The sequence below is a fragment of the Lepisma saccharinum genome, chromosome 17 (assembly GCF_977018435.1).
Source record: "Lepisma saccharinum chromosome 17, izLepSacc3.1, whole genome shotgun sequence".
NCBI classification, from domain to species: Eukaryota; Metazoa; Arthropoda; class Insecta; order Zygentoma; family Lepismatidae; genus Lepisma; species Lepisma saccharinum.
The window spans coordinates 5,190,079-5,211,417 of NC_139245.1; the positions used below are offsets into that span (position 1 = coordinate 5,190,079).

The window sequence follows — 21,339 nt, forward strand, 5'->3', positions numbered from 1 at the left end:
AAACATTTGGAACCGTTACCAGTTCTTCCACTCCACCCTTTGGAAACGCAGAAAAGATTTTTTCTTCTTCAACAGAATCTAAGTCAGAACGCTTTGATAACAATGCATTTGAGTTATCCTGTAGCCTATTGTAAATGCACCGTAACGAGTATGGTATATTACGTTGCTTTTCTAGGCTAATCGCTACGGTGAATTAAAATGACCAGGACACACAAAGAAACAAACACCCATTCTCCTGGCAGGATTCGAACCCGGAACGTACGGTGAGGAAAACGTGAATCAATCTGTCCATAAGCTTGGTCACTGTGGTGGCTGATAAACTAGCTGATAAAATTGATGAGAGAAGCACACAAACTTCTTACTTCGTAGGGTTTCAGTAAAACCTATATCACAGAAACCGGCACAAGAAAAAGATTTAAAAGAAAAAAAGATTCGTTCTATTTAACAGACTAACATTGGAGAATTAGAATCCAGGAAGGAGTCAATCTCGAGATGTTGTGCATAACAAGATCGTGACAAGAGATGGTAGATAAACAGACTATGAATAAGCAGCCGAGAGATCTTGATGTGTCCTACCCACGCCATAGCGAATTACCATATAATTTCACGCTATTTGCAATCCGAAGCTTGAGGATTCAAGCTTCTGCTTCAGGATTAAGATATATTTTCATGGCCATCGAACGTGTAACAGGAGACAAGTTCATTTCAGTATTTCTCCATCATATCCTATCTCATTCTGTCTGTCTGTTTCTCTCCTTTTTTCAGCCTGTTTTTATCTCTCCCTCATTCTTCATCACTCTGTTTCTGTCTTTTTACCTTCTCACTCTGCCTGATAAGCTCTCTCTCTCTCTCTTGTTTCTGTATCTCTATTGTTCCATTCTTGTCTATGTTTCTTTCTTTCCCTGGTCTCTCCCCTTTTGTCTTTGTTTTTCTTTCCCTCTCATCTTGCGCTCTCTCTATCTCTCCTTTTGTCTTTGTTCTTTTCTTTCTCTCTCCCTGTCTATCTATAGATTAATTACAGTTTCTTTCTTTCTCCCTATGTCTATCTATCTCTCCTTTTTGTCTTTGTTGCTTTTTTTCCTCTCTCCCTTTCTCTATCTCTGATTCTTTAATATGTTTCTTTCTCTCTCTCTCTTTGTCTATCACTCCTTTTCGACTTTATTGCTTCCTTTCTCTCTCCCCTTCTCATCTCTCACTTCTTACTTTGTTCCTTTCTTTCTCTGTGTATCTATCTCTTCTTTTTGTCTTTGTTGCATTCACTCTCTCTCTCTTTGTCTCTTCATCTCTCACTTTTTACGTTGTTTCTTTCCCTCTCTGTGGGTCTCTCTATCTATCCCTTTTGTCTCTTTCTTTCTCCTAGTTCCCTCACTGTCTACCTCTATCTCAATCATTATTCTTCTTGTTTACTCTATCTTTTTCCTTCTCTTTAGATATCTGTCTCTATAGTTCTTTTTTCTTTCTTTACGTCTGTTCTTCCTCTCAGCGTCTGTACTTCTCTTTCTTTCTCGGCCTGTCTAGTTCTCTCCTATGTCTTGTCTATTTCTTTTCTCTTTCACACTCATTCTTCCTCTTGTTCTATTTCCTAATTTCTTTCCATCTCACCATTCTCTCTCTCTCTCTCTCTCTCTCTCTCTCTCTCTCTCTGTCTGTATTTAATCCTGTTGACAACGAGTAGCCCAAAGCCAAATTTGCCTTATTGAAGAAACCTACAATTTCCTTATCGGGCAACCAATTATGATTTCATTCGCTGTGAATCCACTCCGCTTCCGTGACGAGAATAGTAGACAGTTACGTCACCCAGTGTTGCTTCATTCAACACTCTCAGTAGCTGCCACTTATCCACTGAGGAAAACCTGCGTTATTCATGAAAGTAAAGTGTGAATCTCAAACTTGACATTATGTCTTGACAACTCCACCCGGGAAACCAAGATTCAGACAGAGCTGCAAGTCACCAAGTTCAAGTGAGTCAGTGAAGAAGTCAGTGTTGCCAGTATACAAGTTGAATATTATGCTTGCTGTGACATAACTATCACACAACCTCTCTCCGTCAAATTCTGAGCATCTATATTCAGGGGGGTTTATGACGAAATTGATATCGCAAAAGCTTTATTTTATTATTAATATTACTACTAGTAGTAAATTGATTACATCACCTCCACAAATGGCCGAAGTGTATGAAGCCCTTAACTGCTGTTTTGAGGGTTCGTGTGTTTTCGCACAACGTGAAATGCCCTACTACAAAATGCACTCTTTATTTAGTTCTGATTGATGACTGATATTGTCCAGAATCATTGAACCACTACACTGGCAATGATTAACTTATCGTCATTGTGTTGTGCGTTACAAATGTCAGAAATAGTGAAAAATATCTGGAAATTGCGTCCGATTCCACCACACAAGGTCAGGACCTTCCCGATGGCATTGTGGTAACGTCGCCGCCTTGAAATCAAGATGTGGTTCGGATCCAACTTGTTCAGTCCTATTAGTGTGTCCGTGCATATGTTTATCGTCATCATTCTCTGAAATTGGATACTCTTTTCGAGGGGGAAAAAGTATTTGTGGTGGTATTTCACTTATTCAGGTATAAATGTGATCAAAACTGGAAGAAAATTCAGAGATCTATTGACACCCTAAAAATAACTAACTCTAGTAACAAAATCGCATGGTTGGTACCACAACCAAGACTTGCTCTTTAGGAAAACTGCATACTCAGTCCACACATCTTAACAGCACATCCGCGGAACCTTGTAATGCAAAGAAACATCATCAACATTTAGAAGTGGCGCCTACCTGTGACGGTCACTCCAGAAAACACCCAGCATTGTCCATACTTGACTGGTCTTCCTCCACTCTTAAGGTACTGTTCCAAGATGGCGGCGCTGCCTGTCCAAGCATAAGGAGCGGTGCCTTCCTTGTATTCTCCGTCCCAGCGGCCTTCCAACAGTCCGTCGTCATCAAGGGAATTGATCTAGAACATACAATATTGATTACTATAGTTACACCTTCCCCCGGAGATATCGTAAGGGGTGTACAGTCATAGAAAAAAATACTTCCCAATAGAGTCTTTATGGGGGAAGAATTTCTTTCCACGACTGTACACAACCACTTCACTTTAAAAAGGTAAATAAACTACAGGGTGTATCAAAGAGTGTGATGTTAAAAGTTGAGAAGATACACAGCAAGTGACAATAGAAAAAGTGCATGTAAACCTAGATGGGAAATGCATCGTTTTCGACTATCAAGGACTTGGAAAGGTATTGGCGACAAGGAAACGTGACAATAGGAGTTGAGTTAAGTTGGTGTTTTAAGTCCACTTTATGCACAGTAAGGCTAATTGGGATTGGACCTACAGTTTAAAGTGGGATCCGAACTACTATGTGACTCCACCGGGTATCGAACCCGGGACCCCTTGATTACAATGCGACGACGCTATAGATTGTCCAGCGAAAAGAATAGACTGTTGCTTCAAATGGGCTTTTACTTTCCCTACATCCTCCCTCTTTTTAAATATTGTTTTCACTACTGAGCGCAAAGGTGAACACACTTGCTTTTCTTTCGAATGCAAAACGTTATTCTGGAACTGGTTAAGCTTTCAGACCAGCAAAAGTTCCTTCCAGCACGGCGTGTTTTTAATTTTGTTTGTGCAGGGGCACGTGAACGGAGGGGAACGGCCAGCCCAGCGTTGTCGACTGCTTTCCACCCCACCCCCTCAGCCAGTACTGCGGTAGACAAAATTTCACGGAAGGAGAGGGTGACTGACCGTTGGTTTCGACGAGGAATGACTGTGGCGGATCTGTGCGTTGTGTTGTGTTGTGCTGTAAAAAACCGTTGGTTTTAATACTGAAATATGAGCGAAAGTAGTGTAAAGAAGAGAAGGCGTGGTGAGGTTCTCAAAAGTAAAGAAAGGCAAATAGTAATGAATATTTTTGTTTATTTAAAACAGAAAAATCCGGATCGCAGTGTAAGTTGGTTAGCCAGCGAGACGGCGAAAGCAACTGGAGTTTCTCGGGCTACTGTGTATAAAATTCGGGGCGAGGTTTTTCAAGGTCCTCTTGAAACACCAGGTAAGAAACGACCCAGGAAAAGATCGCCAATTACAAGTAGAAATGTAAAATATAATGATTTTGTCAGAAGTGCTGTGCGACGTAAAGTTCACGAATTATTTTTTAAAAAAACAAACCCCCAACACTTAATTCTGTTCTTGTTGCTGTTAATTCTGACTCCACATTACCGAATTTTAAAAGATCAACGTTTCATGTCTTTCTCAAAGAACTTGGCTTTCGTTTGAGAAAAGGGGCAACAAATCCATGTTAATGGAAAGAGAAGATTTAATTTCTCTTCGCCATAAATATTTAAGAGAGATTAGGAAGTTTAGGCGTGAAAATAAAAATATTGTTTACACTGATGAATCCTGGGTAAACACCGGAACCTCAGTCAATTATGAATGGAAAGACAAGACAATTACAACTGCAAAACAAGCGTTTCTGGCAGGTCTTTCCACTGGTTTAAAAAATCCAACATCTCGCGGAGCGCGATACGCTTTAGTGCATGCGGATAACGAACACGGTTTTCTGCAAAACGCCCAACTTGTGTTTCAGTGCAAAAAGAATACAGCAGATGCCCATGATGAAATGGATGGAGAAACGTATGAGATGTATTTTCGGGAACAGTTGCTCGCCAATCTCCCTCCGGGATCTGTTATTGTTGTTGACAATGCCTCTTACCATAGCCGCAATCAAGAGCCAATGCCGACAACCTCGTGGAAGAAGAATGATTTAAGAGAATGGTTGAAATCTCATGGCATTCGTTATGATGACGACATGTTACGGAGAGATCTTCTGGAACTTACAAATATTCATAAAATGAAGTACGATAAGTATAAGATCGATGAGATGGCAAAACAGATGGGGCATACGGTGCTTCGTTTGCTCCCATATCATTGCGAACTGAACCCGATTGAACTTGTGTGGTCACAGGTTAAGCATTATGTGCGGTGTAACAACACTACATTCACAACTAAAGACATTGAAAATTTAATCACTGAATCATTTAAGACAGTAACAGTTGAAAACTGGCAAAATTACGTAAAACATGTCATGGACATAGAGAAGGAAATGTGGAATGCAGATGAATTGCAGGATGACGTTGATCAGATAATAATCCACTTGGGTGAAGATTCCAGCGAGAGTGATGATCTGACAGAAGAAAATTATTCTGGTGATGATTTAATGATGTGAGAGAAAAGTAAGTTCATTAAGAATTATTCTTTCAGTTTATGTAATTTTGTGAATTTGTTTCTTGTTTTTAATAATAGCTCACCGTGAACTTATTTCTTCAATTTGTACGTACCCGCGATTCAAGCGCCACGCACGTTTGTTTGGTCTTGTACTTTCACTGCCAGCAGGCCCGTTACTCGCCCCTGCGGCAAGCGGCAACGCTGTTCTCATATACCCAACAGTCTATTCTTTTCGCTGGACAACCAATACCACTGCGGCATCGGGGAGGCCCTACGTGACAATAGGGAATGAGCTAAAACGGATAGACAAAGTTATTATAACGACAGGAAATAGTTGATGAAGACAGTGGATTTGCTATGGATACAGACTGAGACAGCATTTTCATGAAACAGATTCTGAACAGACAAACATTGAGAATCTGAACAGTCATCTATTCGTATTCTGAAACATCAGATATATGGATTCTGCACAATTTAACTACGTAATTATATTCTGATAAAGAAATCTATGAATTGTGAAGAATCAAATAGCGGTGTTAGGATAACCAAATACTGGAATTATGAACAATCAACCCTTGGAATTCTAAAGAATCAAATATAAAAATTCTGAATAAACGAAATATAAATTTTGCAATAATCAAATACCGGAATTAGCAGTGGCGTATGCTGAGTCCAAGAACTGGGCTCTCTCACTATGTCACGTGGTCCTGATCTATGGAGGAAGGGAGAATAGTAGGCTCGTGTAAACTCCATGTGTAAGTGGTTAGACACACCCATTTAATCGTTTTCGGCATCTTCAAGAAGTCACTTTGCCATGCAAGCGGCAGCAAGGTTGCCAACTCGTAAGAAATCAGGCTGCCAACTCGTAAGAAATCAGGTTGCCAACTCGTAAGAAATCAGGTTGCCAACTCGTAAAAAATCAGGTTGCCAACTCGTAAAAAATCAGGTTGCCAACTCCAGAATCAGCATCACCATCTCACTGATATGAATAATATTATTTATAATTTCTGATCGATTTTTCTCCTGTATTTTATTCTCTATACTTCAGGCTTCGCAGATAGCGTAGCTAGCCTAGAATATACGCTCCTGGGAATTAGAAACCAAATACTCTGATTGTGAACACTCAAATACTAGGATTCTGAATATTAGAATTTTACATATTCACACCGTACCACAGCTGAAATGGCTCTGACGACTTGTATGGGGTTTCCCCTGTCAGTGTGCTGCAGCTTGGATAACTCCAGCAAGTACATCGTGGCCGGAAGGACGGTGTCTTCATACTGGCCGAAGATCCATCGGCGTCCCCTCGCCTGCCTGTAGGAACCCACCCACACCTTGCCAGTCTCGTTCGCAACATACTCCTGCCTGTGGGCATCGTTCTTCATGTACACGGTGTCGTCTGGAAGAAAAAGGAACATGTGGGTAATATGTTTGACATGCAGAGAAAGGGCTTTTCTGAGATACGAATTAATATTAATTTATATGTGAATTAGGTGATGCAGAAAACGTTCGTGGTATAACTTGCCTTTACATTTGAATGACGTAGTGGTAATCAAGAGGGACTGACATCGATTCCCGGTAGAGGCACATTACACATGACACGTCCTTTCCCATTGCACTAATATTTATTGTTCTTAATTATCTTTTCTATTGTACAAATGTTTATTGTTCTTAAATCTTAATTTCTGTAATTCTCTTCACTGATAATGTCAGGATAGTGACTAACCTGTACATACTTATCTTATTAAGAGCTGTTGCCATGGGAATTACGAGTGTGTTTTGTCTTGACTTGGGAAGTTTGGGCTTGGTTTCGAGTCTTTCATGTGAACTTCTTTGAGTTAAATCATGTTCTTTAGTCAAAAAACATGATTTAACTAAAAGAGCCAATAATAAGTTCACATAAAAGACTCGAAAGCATTCGCGTGATGCTTTTCAGGGTATGGGGTAATATCTCTCTGTTAGTTCGTCAAATAAAAATCAAAGTTAAGTTTGCACTAAGAAAAAGAAAGTCGATTTTACTTCTTTGCAAACTAAATACCTATATGCCTAACATATACTCACTCAAAGAAATTAAACTTCTTATAATTCAACTTGATCACTTTATTCAAAAACCGAGCCCGAATTTCAAAGTCAAGACAAAACACAATCGTAATTTTCACGGCAACAGCTCTTAACAAGATAAGTATATACAGGTTAGTCACTATCCTGACATTATCAGTGATAGGTAAATTACAGAAATTAAGATTTAAGAACAATAAACATTTGTAAAAGAGGAAAGATAATTAAGAACAATAAATATTAGTGCAATGGGAAAGGACGTGTCACACAATGGCTCGGTTCCTTATTTAAACTGTAGGTCCAGCCCCGATTATCCTATCTGAGCACAATAGTATAGACTAAAAAAAGCCACAAACTGTGTTAATATTACCAAAGCATCGATACTTGAGGAAAACGTTTTTGCGACATAAGATAATGAGTTTTCAACCTATTTGAAAACGTACATGGCGACCAGCATGCAGCCAGTCAGAAATGTTTCATACTTAGTTACATCCAATGATTGCATTTGTAAGGAAAAATTAACATTAAAATCGAGATCGCGAACATTAGCTGAATTGGTACTGGCAATGATATTACATTGAAGATATGATATCGAGACTGTTGATGTATTTTATCTTATGTCGCTTTTCTGCCACTTTTTTGCTTATAGCGACGATGGAGATTAATTGAAACAAATATGTACGATACAAAACAAAACAGCATTATACTGGATGTGGGTGCAGTCGCCAGAGCCTCATTAACCTGCAAAAGGCATCCCAGGGTGGTACTGGGATCCTTCGAAACTTGTCAAAATGGTAGTTCTAACTAACTATCTAGCCTTCTTAAACCCGAAGGTTTATGACTGGAGCAACAGAAGCCTTCCATCTGTCCCTATCCTGGGCAAGATCAATCCAATCTTTTCCATCCTTACAGATTTCCTTTAGGTCCATCTCGACATTATCCCACCACCTTCGTCTTGGCCTTCCTACAGGTCTCTTAGCATCAGGTTTCCCAACAAGAATCCTGTAAACTCCTCTTTCCTCTCCTATTCGTGCCACATGGCCTGCCCACCTAACTTGATTTAATCATTCTAATAATATCTGGACATGAATACAAATTATGTACTTCTAAATTATGTAACCTTCTCCACTCACCTGTCTCCTCATCCCTTTTAGACCCAAATATTTCTTTTTCAGTTTATGGCACTTCAGGTTACATAATGCTTAAAACAATACGAGAAAGACAGGCTTTCTGGTTCATCAGACAAGATGAGAATGTGCCAAAACTCACTCGTCCTCATCTCATTCTTATTTCTTCCTACTTTAACAATACAACAAGGACAGCATTTGACTATATCTTGTTTGCCTAGTTTAGTAACTACTTCTCCTGCCTACCTTTGCACCAAGGGTTGAAAAGGACATAGATATCGTCCTTGCACTTATAACTCTCAATGACGCTCCTTTCTACGCTGACACTTGTTTGGATGCTGCATCTCCAGATGCCCACCTGGGCGGTTACTGGAATTTGAATCTGAAAGAAAACAGCTGTAGTTAATACACATTTGAGAAGTTTCAGCCGTGACGTAGTTGGTTAAGTCACCCGGATAGGTAGCAAAACTAGGGGCAAGAACAGTTTACTTTCCCTTGGTAGATAAGTTTTAGCATGGTGCGGGGGCAAAAGTTGCAAAAAGTAGGGGGCATTTACCCCTTACTCCCCCCCACACAATAGCCGCCACTGAGCAGAAGCATTAGACAATAGATAATGTCCAATTAAATCGGTCACAGGAACAATGTTATAACCAACAGTTTTTCCTACAGGGACATTAAGCTGGAGAAAAATTGCTTTTGGCTTCAAATTAATAGGTACCGAATGTACCAAAAACATAGGTATTGTGACCAAAAAAGCAGTAGTGACACGTTTTATGAACAGATGAAAGAGTTTTCTGTACCGTGGAACTTAGTATTTGATGAAAAACGTGTAAGAGAAAGCAAAATGACTTATTGCTTTGCTGTTTGTGGCATTTGACTTTTCGTTGTTCGTGTGACTGATTGAATAGAGAAACATTGCCACATTCTTTGAAGTTTTACAGCCAGTTACATATTATCCCCCCGATAAACTTATAAATTAATTTGACGATATGGTATCTACCAGTCAGGAACCGTGTCCGAACACAGGCGCGCATGCGCAGAAATCTCTCGTGCTTAGGCAGCTGCTGGACTCGCTGTCATGAAACTCTGTACCTTGCCAAATCAGACATATTCTGGCACAACTGCTTACACTCATAACAGTTAACTTCTGATTGTTTACTTTCTCACTAGGAGCACAAGATAATGTAAATAATTCAAAATGAATGTTGCTCTTCCTACCTGCAAAGTGACAGTATTCCCTTCTTTGTGATGAACACGGACTTCCCACTGGGAATTTTCAGGGCTGAAGTCTCTCTGGTTTCCAACAGTGAGAACTACCTTAGTTCCTTTTGGAGCAGATGGTTTAGGACCTATGAGAAAATACAGGTACTGATCTTGTGAGTAAAATTATTATAGTATTTGAACCAAGATCGCTCGTAGGTTTTTCTTCGGGGGGAGGGGCAGTTATAGAAACTGATATTATTAATATCGTGCTTATTATTATTATTATTTCCTCCACCACTAGCTATTACTACTTATGTTTTCTTAAAATTACATACATTTGTAATTTCCATATTGTGTGTATTTATATAGAATTTGAATAACTGGACATTTAACATATTAATTCATGTAGGACAAAATGCTGTTTTTAATAACTAGATAATAAGTGTAAAACAGACTGTAATCTTAAATGTAACCCTACTTCAAATAATAATAATAGTTGCTTTAACTTACTTCCTGTAAGTCACAGAAAACAATATTTTTGTTACAAAATATGATTACAATTTCACCACTCGAATTTTATTAACTCTTTCCAGAAATCTCAAGGGGGGGACAAGCGCAACCCTGGCCCCTCCCTGAGAGCGCCCTTGATTTGAACTAAGAATAGTTTTCATCAGATATTAATGAAGAAAATTATCACAAATTTTATAATTGATAATTCGCCATTTTGATGACTTCATAAAAGTCCAAAGCATCCAAAAATTAAATCTTATTGTGACTTTGGTTTAGACCAAACAGTTGCCAAATAGACGAAGGTAAGCAAGAACTATAAAAATAAATATTTCTTTGCTACAGCTTTGGAAGCACTTTAAATGTGGAAATAAAATGACCTCACTTTGCACCTGATTTTTTCTGGCTAAGAAACATCTACGCAGGGAAATATTCATAATTTTCCTTGGTCTTTATTTATTTATTTTTTATTTCAGTAACCGGAAACTTTGTGTAAATTGTTTCGAAGTTAAACTCTGGTGCGCTGTAAGGTATGACATCTATTGGCAGACCGTCGAATGTAATTCTCTTGCATGCATGTACGAGTATTACACCATAAAAACTAACAACTGGAGATACCTTCTTTGAATTTGTGAGCTCTGTTGTATATTTGGAATCTTTCCTTGTTTTTATTGGCGCAGTGAGTATTCAATTTCTAATTCTAGTCAGAGCTTAAGTCCAAATACTTGAATTTGTACGAATTTTCTCAATTTATTCAATCCAGAAACTGTGATGAAAATACTAATAGAATTTCATGCATTACAAGTATGATACAACTATCATACATTATCCGCATAGTATCTGGAGATTCTAGGTTTGAATCTAATACAAGGGCTCTGTGGTTACTAATTCTTCACTCACCTTCATTAATGCAATTTAACTAAACTAAACACAATTAAACTAACGAAAAGTAGAAAAATGATATCAAATATAACTTTAATACATGGTTTATGGTGTAATTAAAATTAAATTCAGTACAATGCTGTACAAGCTCCGACAGTAACAATATTAAAATGTAAATCATTTCCCCATATTTCAGAATGAAAGTACTACAACTATTTGCAGTACAACCCCTGATCTTACTATGTTATACATGTAATTGCACTCAATGATGTTTTCAACCAGAAAAAGTAAAATTATTTTCACCCATTTGCAATTTTTAATAGCTCCGAAATCTACACTTTTCATTTTTTTTTACATATCAAATGCACATAATCTATCTGCAGTTATAATTAAATTAATAATGAACATTACTTATTTCATCCAAATGCAAGTTCTTACTCCAATCTCATTTTGCATTAGCAATCTTTATCATTCTGTTTCCCTCTTTTCCTTTCATATCAGTAAAAAGTTAATGTTGAAATTACAAGTAGCAGTAGTGCCAACTTCAAATACATTTTGGGGCAAGATTGACATAAACAATATTTTTTATACAAAAATATATAATATCTGCTCCCCCACCCCTTCTCTAAAGTTGGCACCTATGCCAACTTGTGCATTTACATAACTACTTCAAAAATTCATTTAGACTGACGAGACAAGCGGGAAGGGGGAATTCACTTTGTGTAGTTCCTAATAGCAAACAATTCGTGAATGTTTCTGACATGAAGAGAACATGTGAGGAGAAAGTATTGAAGGACTCACCGAAATCCAACACAAGTTTGATGACATCTCTCTTGGGGTTGTACACCCTGTCAAATCTCACGGCGAAGAAAAAAGGTTGCCCCCTTCTGAGGATAGGTGTGGCGGGATTATCCCTCACGAGCTCAAACTGGTCTGTGTGGTGATCCTTTGCATTGTCCTTGGCGTAGAACTCAGTCAGTTCCACCTTCAGGGGTTCTACCTGTGGTTGGGGCACTGCGAGAAATAAAATACAGTGTGTTTCACAAAACTTAGACACTTTATTTGCTATTTGCAAAAGGATGCATTTCTATGGAGTGTGTGGTGATCACCAAAGCTTAGAGCAGATGCCAAAGTTTACAGAATTCCTGGATGGCTAGCGTGACTTTGGAAAATTGCGATTGCGGAACAAGAGAATGTTCTTTTCGCCCAGGAATCTATAGCAGCAATTTCCAGGGTATGTACAAGGAACTGCATCTTGAATATGAATCCCAAATAAAATAAAAGAGCCACCTCCTACTTGATAACTAAAATAAATCGATCGCCTTCACGATGTTTCGAAAACTAATAACACTATCTTAATATATTGAATTAATTATAATATCTTAATATTATCTTCTACTCGTGACACTAACAAACTCTTCAATTGTCATATCGATAGTATCTTCAAAGATCTTCTAGTGGTGAGATCAATTCTGTTCTAAACTCATCTAGTCCTTACAGAAATAGTCTGCATTAATCTCGTTGTGACACCAGTTTGTACTATAGTTTCCTGATCGTAGCAAACAATAAAATAGTTTCCTTCAAATTCTTCTACCCTTGAAAAAGCAATGCATTCTTCTACGTATAGCTATAGTCATTGTTGTAATAAACAGATTAATTGGACAATATAATACACCAATTGAAAGAAAAAAGTCAAGAGTTTAAAGCTTTATTTCTTGCATAGGCTACTTGTTTTGCTCTTAATGACAAAATTGTTGAAGGTCACTGGAGAAAGGAGAGACCATTTCGGGACCTTGTTACGTTTTTATCACCAGTAGAACTTGTAATTTGATTCTTGGTATGCAACGAGAGGCGTTTGCACAGGGCATGTCTACTCAATTTATTCGATGGTTCCCAGCTGCTTGGACGACATCTGTAACCTTCGCTCTGGCCGTTTTGCGTTCAAAGCTTTGTTCTGTTATTTCAAGTGTGAACCATTTCTATATGCAAAAGAAAGTATTATTTTGTTGGTAAATATAAACTTATTTTTCACTGAAGAGGTTTTCTCGGGCAATCAGCCAGGTGATTTCCGGATAGGCTTCCGAGAGCTAATGTCACTCTCATCTTCAGGGATTGAAGTCAATCAATCCTTGAATTCAATCCCTGAAGATGAGAGTGGTGTTTGCTCTCGAAAGCCTATCCGGAAATCACCTGGCTGATTGCCCGAGAAAACCTCTTCAGTATTCACCGTCAGGAAAGCTTTAAGCATTATTATTTTTCACTATTTACTGCATATACTCCAGTGTCTTTTTCTGGTTTTTGTCATACCTTTTCTACAGTGGAAAATGGCCGTTTTGACCCACGACAACGAAGCTCGAATATGTCTGTTTGGAAGCCGATTGTGCCACTGACTTTGCATGCATCTATATTGCTACGAAGCCAATGAGTCCAATGTCAGTTGTGTGGGAACTGGAGACATACAGAATGTGCTTAGAAAACGACAAAACATTTAAATTGTAACATATGTAAAAGCTAGAATAAAAGAAGTCTTCACATAGTAATTTCATAAGGTAAAATGACTTAGAAAGTCATTTTATCATTATCTACTTTGTCATTTTAGGCCTACAATTTATGTACTTGAAAAATTACACATCGTGTTATTACACTGAATCAAACTACTACTGAAAGAACTATTTGTTTTGAACCTACCTCCAGATCTGGCACTATTTATTTCATTCTCGCGTTCCCTTCGTCTGGTGTAGTCCTCCACGAACCGTGTCATCATATTCCTTACATAGTTGAAGTACTCTCCCGTGCTTCTAATGGCACGGCCGCCGAAACCGGACGACAGTCCTAACGATGACGACATCTTGCTTCAACACTGAAAGAAATGCAGAAAAACACTTCACAAGATATCTAAAAAGCTCAAGGACATTTCCATACTCATTTCTATTGTAATGGCGGTTCTGAAACTTTTTTTTATATATGTAATAATATGTTCTAAAAATTACTTAGTAACACGTGAGATTCCGTGCAACCGTTGGAATCGCTTGAAAAGACTAAAACTATGATAATGCCAACCAGGATGTATAGTGTCAGGGATCTGAACCTCTTCTCATCCCTAGAATCTCATTCAATCGCCATGTACTTATTCTCAATGTTATTAACGTAAGAAGGCAGGAAAGTGACGTAATAATAATAAATTACAAAATAACAGGAAAACTCGGTAAATTTCTAGAAATGTGCATATTTGAAATTACACGCAAATTCATATTTTTTTAGAAAACCATAATGCAAAATAGAACTTGTAATATGTTTTAAGGTATGCCAACACTGAGTATATGCCAATGATTTCTGTAAATTCTAAGGCCATATATTAGAGAGAACCCAGAAAACAACATATCGTTAATTACTTGGACATTAGCGCTAATCTGGGGCGTTGATACATACTACTTTACTGAATTCAATACTTTGCTTGCGTCCCTGTTTCCTAAAGGTATATATCTTGGCATGTAGCCAAGTCAACAATATACCTGTTTTGTCCACTTTGCGCACAAATAGGCTATCGTATTATATGTGTGTGTTTGTGTGAGTGTCACACCGCACTACGACAATAGGGATCCCGGATTCGAATCCAGACCAGCACCAGTGTTATTAGTGAGCTGTAATCAGTTTCATCATATCACTCATTCCGATCGTCGCTACAGTATTAGCCAAAAATGGCAGGAAAAAGCGATGCTAAATGTAAAATCATTTACACGTGTTTGTGTGATGGTGTCCCGTCAAAACGTATCACTCAGATAAACAGCTACCTGTGAAGGATCCACTAATAACTTCAAAATATTTACTCCACGACAAAACGTACCACTTCAAGGAAAACGCTTGAACTTGCCCTTGACATGTCTGACATTGCAACACGATGCGCTATCTGCCACCCGAATCAGCACACAGCTAATTTGACCTTGAGTTAGGTTAGGATAGGTTATAGGTCCATGCTCCCAAATTGGCAGCCATATCTGCGATTCGCCAAGTGTTTCCTTCGACAGAAATCAATGGGTTCTTCTTCCATTTTAAGAAATGCCTTTGTCGTACAAGATATAGGACTTTCGGTCGAGTATCGACATTAACTTCTGAATAGTTGATTGCAAAACGCGGAAATTCGAATAACAGTGTGGAACTGTAATAACAAACGACACGACTTTTGATGCCGTCCCATCAAGTGGTATGTTTTGTCGCCTACCAGGTGTTAGGTACGTTTTGTCGCGTATTCGTTTGTGACGGAGGGGGGGGGGAGGTGGTCACGTACAGTGGTGGAGTACGTTAAGTGCTATACTCATGATTTCACCACCAAAGGTCTCGAATTCAAGACCGGGCCTCAGTAAGGATGTTCCTTTGTGATTGTGCTTTCAACAACATAACCTACATTTATTAATCCTCACGGTTAACCAAAAGAGAAGGAAAAGCGACATAAAATAAGAAAAATACATATGTGCTAATTGTGTATGTATAAATATATATGTTGTAGACAGTAGCAAGAACAGTTTATTTCCCATTATAGATGAGGTTTAGCATACGGTTTAGCTGGGGCAAAACTGGCAAAAAAGTGGGGGGCAACTGCTTCCTCACGCCCCCCACCCCCGTAATCGTCGCCACTGGTTGTAGACAAGAGTATACATTATCTCCCATATCCATTGATGTAACAATCACCATTGTTATGTAACAATATATGGACTATTGGAAAGATAAATTGTATTTTTCATTACTGATTAACCATTTTTAGAAAATCAAGTCTTGATGAACTGAAATTGGAATGCTGTGGCGCTGCCTTCATTACAAATTCTTCAGTTAGAGTAATAAAAATAGGCATGCGGGATTACTAAAGTTCATTAAGAAGCCCTAATCGCTAGTTCATGATCTAGAAACAAGTTCTTACAGTAGGGTTGGGTTAGAACATAATGACGCTCACGGTGAAATAAATCAAGTTAAGACTGTTTTGTCTCCTATGGAATAAAAATCGGTGGATACTCAACAATGACTACACAGCTTCGTAACAACCGGCACGACTTGTTAACAACAACGCTAGGGTACCGTCAAAGAAAGATCTCGGGTCCTGGAGATGTAAGAGCACACAAACAAGTATTCATTGATGCGTTCTGCATAAAATATAGGTTTTTCGAGCTAAAAATAGTGTATGGCAGCCGGCAATTGTCCTTGGGTTCTACAAAAAAATAAAGGGAAGAGAGAAATGCTCGTGCAGCATCATTTATTGCAAGTCAAAACTCGCACAGCAATGAGTAACGAGCGCCCTTGACACTATTGCAGATTAGGAATTTCCCGCGCAAATGGTTCGCTTAGAGGCACAAGTTTTACAGCTCGATTTGCATTCCAGCAGCTTCTCAGAAGGTTGTTAAGAAAAGAACAGCATGTGTCCATTGTACCCTTGTAAACTTCCAGCCAATAAACCTATAACTGCACAGCGTATATTACTTTGCACTTTATCGGCATGAAAAAAAAACATTGCTTTCTATTGCAGTTCCAGCGCAAAAGTTCTGATGCCTTTCCAGTCATTTCTTCATCAATAAAAATGTGACAAGAGTAGTTTCTACCACATAACACCTGAATCACCATTCTCGTCACCGCTTACATCAGAAACTACCAGTAGTGCACCAAGCATCTGATAAAGAGTAATATTACACCATGTTATTGAGCATTTTTTTTACAACTCTTGATCAAAGTGTTGTCCAAAAAACATAATGTTTGTCCATTATTAGAAATAAATTTTAAAATACTTAATATTCTGTAGTACGGTCGGGAATTTAATTTACGTCAAGTCCACAATCATGTGGGTCGGGGACTATTTGTTTGTTTCCAGCTTGCAGATTCGTCGCTACCAAACATGGATTGCTCCATATACCCTTTCTAACCAATGCATCCCACAATATATTCTCTGTAAAGAGGGGACAGTTTTGACCTGTTTCTGGTTAAATTCCCTTCAGAGAGGAGGTATGATAGTAATTTTTCAACGACATAGCATCCATGATCATACATGTAACAGTTGACCTTGTCCAATCTTGGCACAGAATATCTTCTTGCATTCATGATAATGGTCGAGCCATCTAAATATTTCGTTTTCTTAATTCAGTGTAGCGTGCTGATAGTACAGCGTGAGGAAAGATGTTCAAAAATTAATTATCGTGATTTATGAATATACACGAATATTAACATTTGGCCATTGTCCAATACTGCAACCGATTTAATCTCAACTCCAGGGTTCTGAAGGTCAGGGATACATTATTTATATGAACGTCTACTGGCAAAGACAGTGGAGCTTCTGCAATATTTTCTAAAGTTGGTGACCGTGAAAGGACAAGTACAAAGGTCCCATTAATTGTCTTGCAGTTAAGGATGGGCCGCCTTCCCTTTGACTTCTGAAAAATGTCGTTGAATATTCATTAAAATGGATACCTTCCTTGGGTTTTAAACATCCTTGTTTCTATGTTGAAAAGATGAAGCTTCCTCAGCGCGTCGCTGCACAAGAGTTGCAAGGTTAACCTAGTGTTTCAACCTTGGAGTGCAGCAGGTTGTACACTCAGGACCCATAGGAGAAAGGGGCATATTCCTTGTGGTCGTGACAATATTTTTGGACTCCTTGAACAATACAAAATGGATTTTTTAACCATCTTTGTGAAATTCACTAGAAGTTGAACGTATATAACAACTATTGACCAGAACTATATAATCAATGCTACTAGTAAACCATTAGTTTAGCAGAATGCTTTAGTAGTTAAAAGGAAGATAAGTTTCGTATCTGTAATTGTTATGTAGGTAGTTTATAATGAATGAAAACAACGCAATTAAAACTTCAGAAAAGATAAATTAAATATGGACAAGATGGAAAATATAGCATTGGCGAGGTAAGAAAATATGACTGTAAACATGTGATTGTGGCTCCGTTTTTAATATCCAAGGCTATATTATACCATATTTCCACGCATCTCACGTTCCTCTTTTAAAGCAAACTAGGCCACAAGCTTCCTCTGTACACCAGTAATGAAAACCAGTTTTCTCATGTATTCCGAGAGAAAAAAATAAAACAATTAATTGTATCAAGCTCATGCATTCCCCTCATAATCACTTACCATAAGAAGTTGCGCAGTGATTAAATATAAGCAAATTGTACCAGAATAGCTAATTTGACTTGTCCTGAAAGACTTTGTGTTACAACTTTAATTGACAAAAGATGTCAGGATATTACATTAATTATATTTAAGATCAAAAATAAATTATTTGTCAACACTATTACCACTAATATAGAAAAATGAAAGGAATAAATATTTGCACTCGACACATAATTTCAGAAGTACACTTTATATTAAAGCACAACACTAAAGAAACAGTTCTCAAGAATAATTAAGGCAATTTCAATATAATGTAGGAATTTTCAAATCGACGGTGTATAATTAAAAGCATAGCTCGCTATGCATCTGACTTGATTATTTTTCATGTGAAAATATGCCGTAAGAAATTATCAAATATCAATAAAGTAGTCTTAAATACCTTATGTATCCTCATAACAGTTAATAGCAACGACAATGACCATGTAATAAAGGTGCTTCGATTACTGGTAGACACACATGTGAGCTATATTACAAACTTACCGTTACTATCCATTTATAGTACTGTTTATTATAGGTAGAAAACTATATGAGAGTCTCAGTAGCATATTTCAGGGTCTAATAGTAATTTCTGTCACCGACCTGAAACCAACTATTAAGTGTCTTTAACCAACGACATGTTTCGTTATTGATTTGTTATTTGAAGGACTTCAATATTCATTACCATAAACGCTATGCAAGACCTCCCGCACGATTTATTCTCAGGGGAGGGCAGAGCAAAATTCCATATCTTGCCCTTCAGTCATAGAACCTTAAATTTTACTCTTATTATTGTTATTATATTTACGTATTTAAAAAATCATAAAATTGAAATCGACTTGCCGATGTTGACAAGTTCAAATTTGACTTGGCAATTTAAATAGAAATATGATTCCACTTGATTCCCTTCCATAAATATCTGTCACTTTGTTGATGAACGGATTCCGACTTTTCGCCGTCTCGTACATCTCTAGTTACGACAGTTAACGTGATTTTAACGCCTGGTGAAAAGGTTCTTTCGTTATTTTGGTGGGCATGGTAGTTATTTGCTGTAAATTACAGAAAATGATATTATTTGCAATAAAATATCGGTTACAATTCCACCATTCAAATTACAACCGCTGGGGGCCCACAATGGTTCAGATCCCACTTTAAACTGTAGGTCCCGTCCAGATTAACCTTGCTATGCATAAAGTGGACTTAAAGCAACACACTGAATTACAATTTTCTCCACATAGCTCACGGGGGTAAGAGCAGCTGTTTTGTTTTGTTATTAGGGGAAGTCGGGGTAATATGAGCATAGTTAAGGTTTTTCATTAAAAAACTAAAAATCCGTACTTGTTACAGTTTTAAACGCTTCTTCGTTTGATTTCTCAGCTTGTTTTCTACTTTAACCCAAAAAATATAAAAGAAGAAACAGATACTTTCTTTGAATTTAAAATTTTGGGTGCGTCAGCACTAAGGCTATTTTGCACCCGTCACATTATACGGGGTCCAGCCCCTTATCGTTACACATAACAACTTTAACATTGCATAACTAAAATCATAAAATATTAAAATATTCTGACTTTCGTTAAAAGCTGAGGCTCTAAAGGAGCACTCGGCACAAATAAGGACAAATCACAGGACAACACAAACAAAATTATACTGGCCGTGGGGACAGTCGCCAGAGCCTCGTTAGTTTGCAGTCCAGGGTGCACTACGTGGAAGTGAGGTTGACTATTGGGTGCACAACGTGGAAGGAGCACCCCTTACACCCCAGATAGTTTCTTGTAAAAACAATATTTTACAAAATAATGTCAAGTTGCTCATATTACCCCAGACACGGGGTAATATGATCATAGTAGACCATGAGCATAGGTATTACCATTTATGCTCTACACAAGCACAATTCACCACAAAAGAAATGTCTCCATCATCACCACCCAAAAAATCATTTGCAGTTTTCGCATACAAAGGTGACTCCATCTTCCTCAATGTTTACACCGTCCTCATGTAACCACTCGCTGCTATTCTCACACCTTAACCATTTCTCTCCATTGAAGTCATTGTTTCCTCCGCAAACAGGACAAATATAATCGTCATCAGTTAAAGAATGAATAAATCATTCATTAATGCATTTCATTGTTATTTGTTTATTTACTTATTTGTGTATAATATTGTTAAATTACTCATTTATTTAATTTAAATGTTCTAAAGACCAGAATAATTAATCTATTAATCTAATTTTGGAATATTGTACGGTCGGAAATAGTTGCTCATATTTCCCCATTTCTGCTCATATTACACCGAATACCTCTGCTCATATTTCCCCAGAAGCAATGATTTGAATTTCCATCTCCTGTGCCACAATGCTTACATGAAACGAAACAGTTTCATTCTGAATAGAAAGCCTAATCACTACGTTTTCAAATGAATATTTTTTTTTTGTCAGACCAACAACTTACGTGTTTTAGCCTATACAAATATTCCTAAATAACTATGAGACTACATTTTGACAAAAACTTTTCACAGACTTTCATTAAAATGACGCTGACACGACAAAGACTCTCGCTAGGCTCACGACATTTAGTGGGGCACTTGTAGAGGCTTAAACGAAGTGCTGTCTCAGAAACGCGATTCTTCTCTTGGCGGTGTGCACGATAATGCTTCAACCTGCTCATATTCCCCAACTGCTCATATTACCCCGACTTCCCCTATCTGCACTGTATGGGAAAACAGTGTCAACTCCTGAAATCATTACTCGTTTTAATTGAAGAAATGTATTGGTTACATTTTTATTTAACATCGCTTTTCTTTTCCTTCGTGACTGAGTGGTTAGCACAGGGCATTACGACACCAGGGGTGCCGGGTTCGAACCCCGGCCTGGGCATGGGTGTTCTTTGTTAGTGTCCCTTCATCAATTTCATGGTATTACTCATACTCATCGTCGCGATTGGCCAAAATCGGCAGAAAAGCGACGCTAGATAACAAAAATCACAAATCTTAACATGACTTTTCTGCCAATTGCGATTAAAGGATTGATTAGTGAGTAGATGTAATAGAGGAAGAAACCTAATCCATGTCCTGTACCGGGAATGGAACCCAGAACGTTAATTGCATAGCTCTTAGCATTGATATACAAGTATACCTTCCTGTTTCATGTGTAGACTTGTGCGTTTGAAAGCATGCATGAACGCGCACACACATAAAG

At 38.0% G+C, this 21,339-nt stretch overlaps 1 protein-coding gene across 3 annotated transcripts in view; it reads right to left on the bottom strand.

Annotated features, from left to right (window-relative positions):
* LOC146001484 (hemocyte protein-glutamine gamma-glutamyltransferase-like) overlaps nt 1–21,339 on the bottom strand; it is a 50,220-nt gene that overhangs the window by 19,799 nt on the left and 9,082 nt on the right. For all 3 annotated transcript variants that reach the window (XM_083138853.1, XM_083138855.1, XM_083138854.1), the window contains exons 2-7: nt 13,702–13,873; nt 11,815–12,027; nt 9,640–9,770; nt 8,668–8,803; nt 6,409–6,635; nt 2,791–2,968 (exon numbers count right to left, since the gene is read on the bottom strand). In XM_083138853.1, coding sequence (XP_082994979.1) covers nt 2,791–2,968; nt 6,409–6,635; nt 8,668–8,803; nt 9,640–9,770; nt 11,815–12,027; nt 13,702–13,861 — 1,045 coding nt within the window. In that variant the 5' untranslated portion in view covers nt 13,862–13,873. The remainder of the gene's footprint in view (nt 1–2,790; nt 2,969–6,408; nt 6,636–8,667; nt 8,804–9,639; nt 9,771–11,814; nt 12,028–13,701; nt 13,874–21,339) is intronic.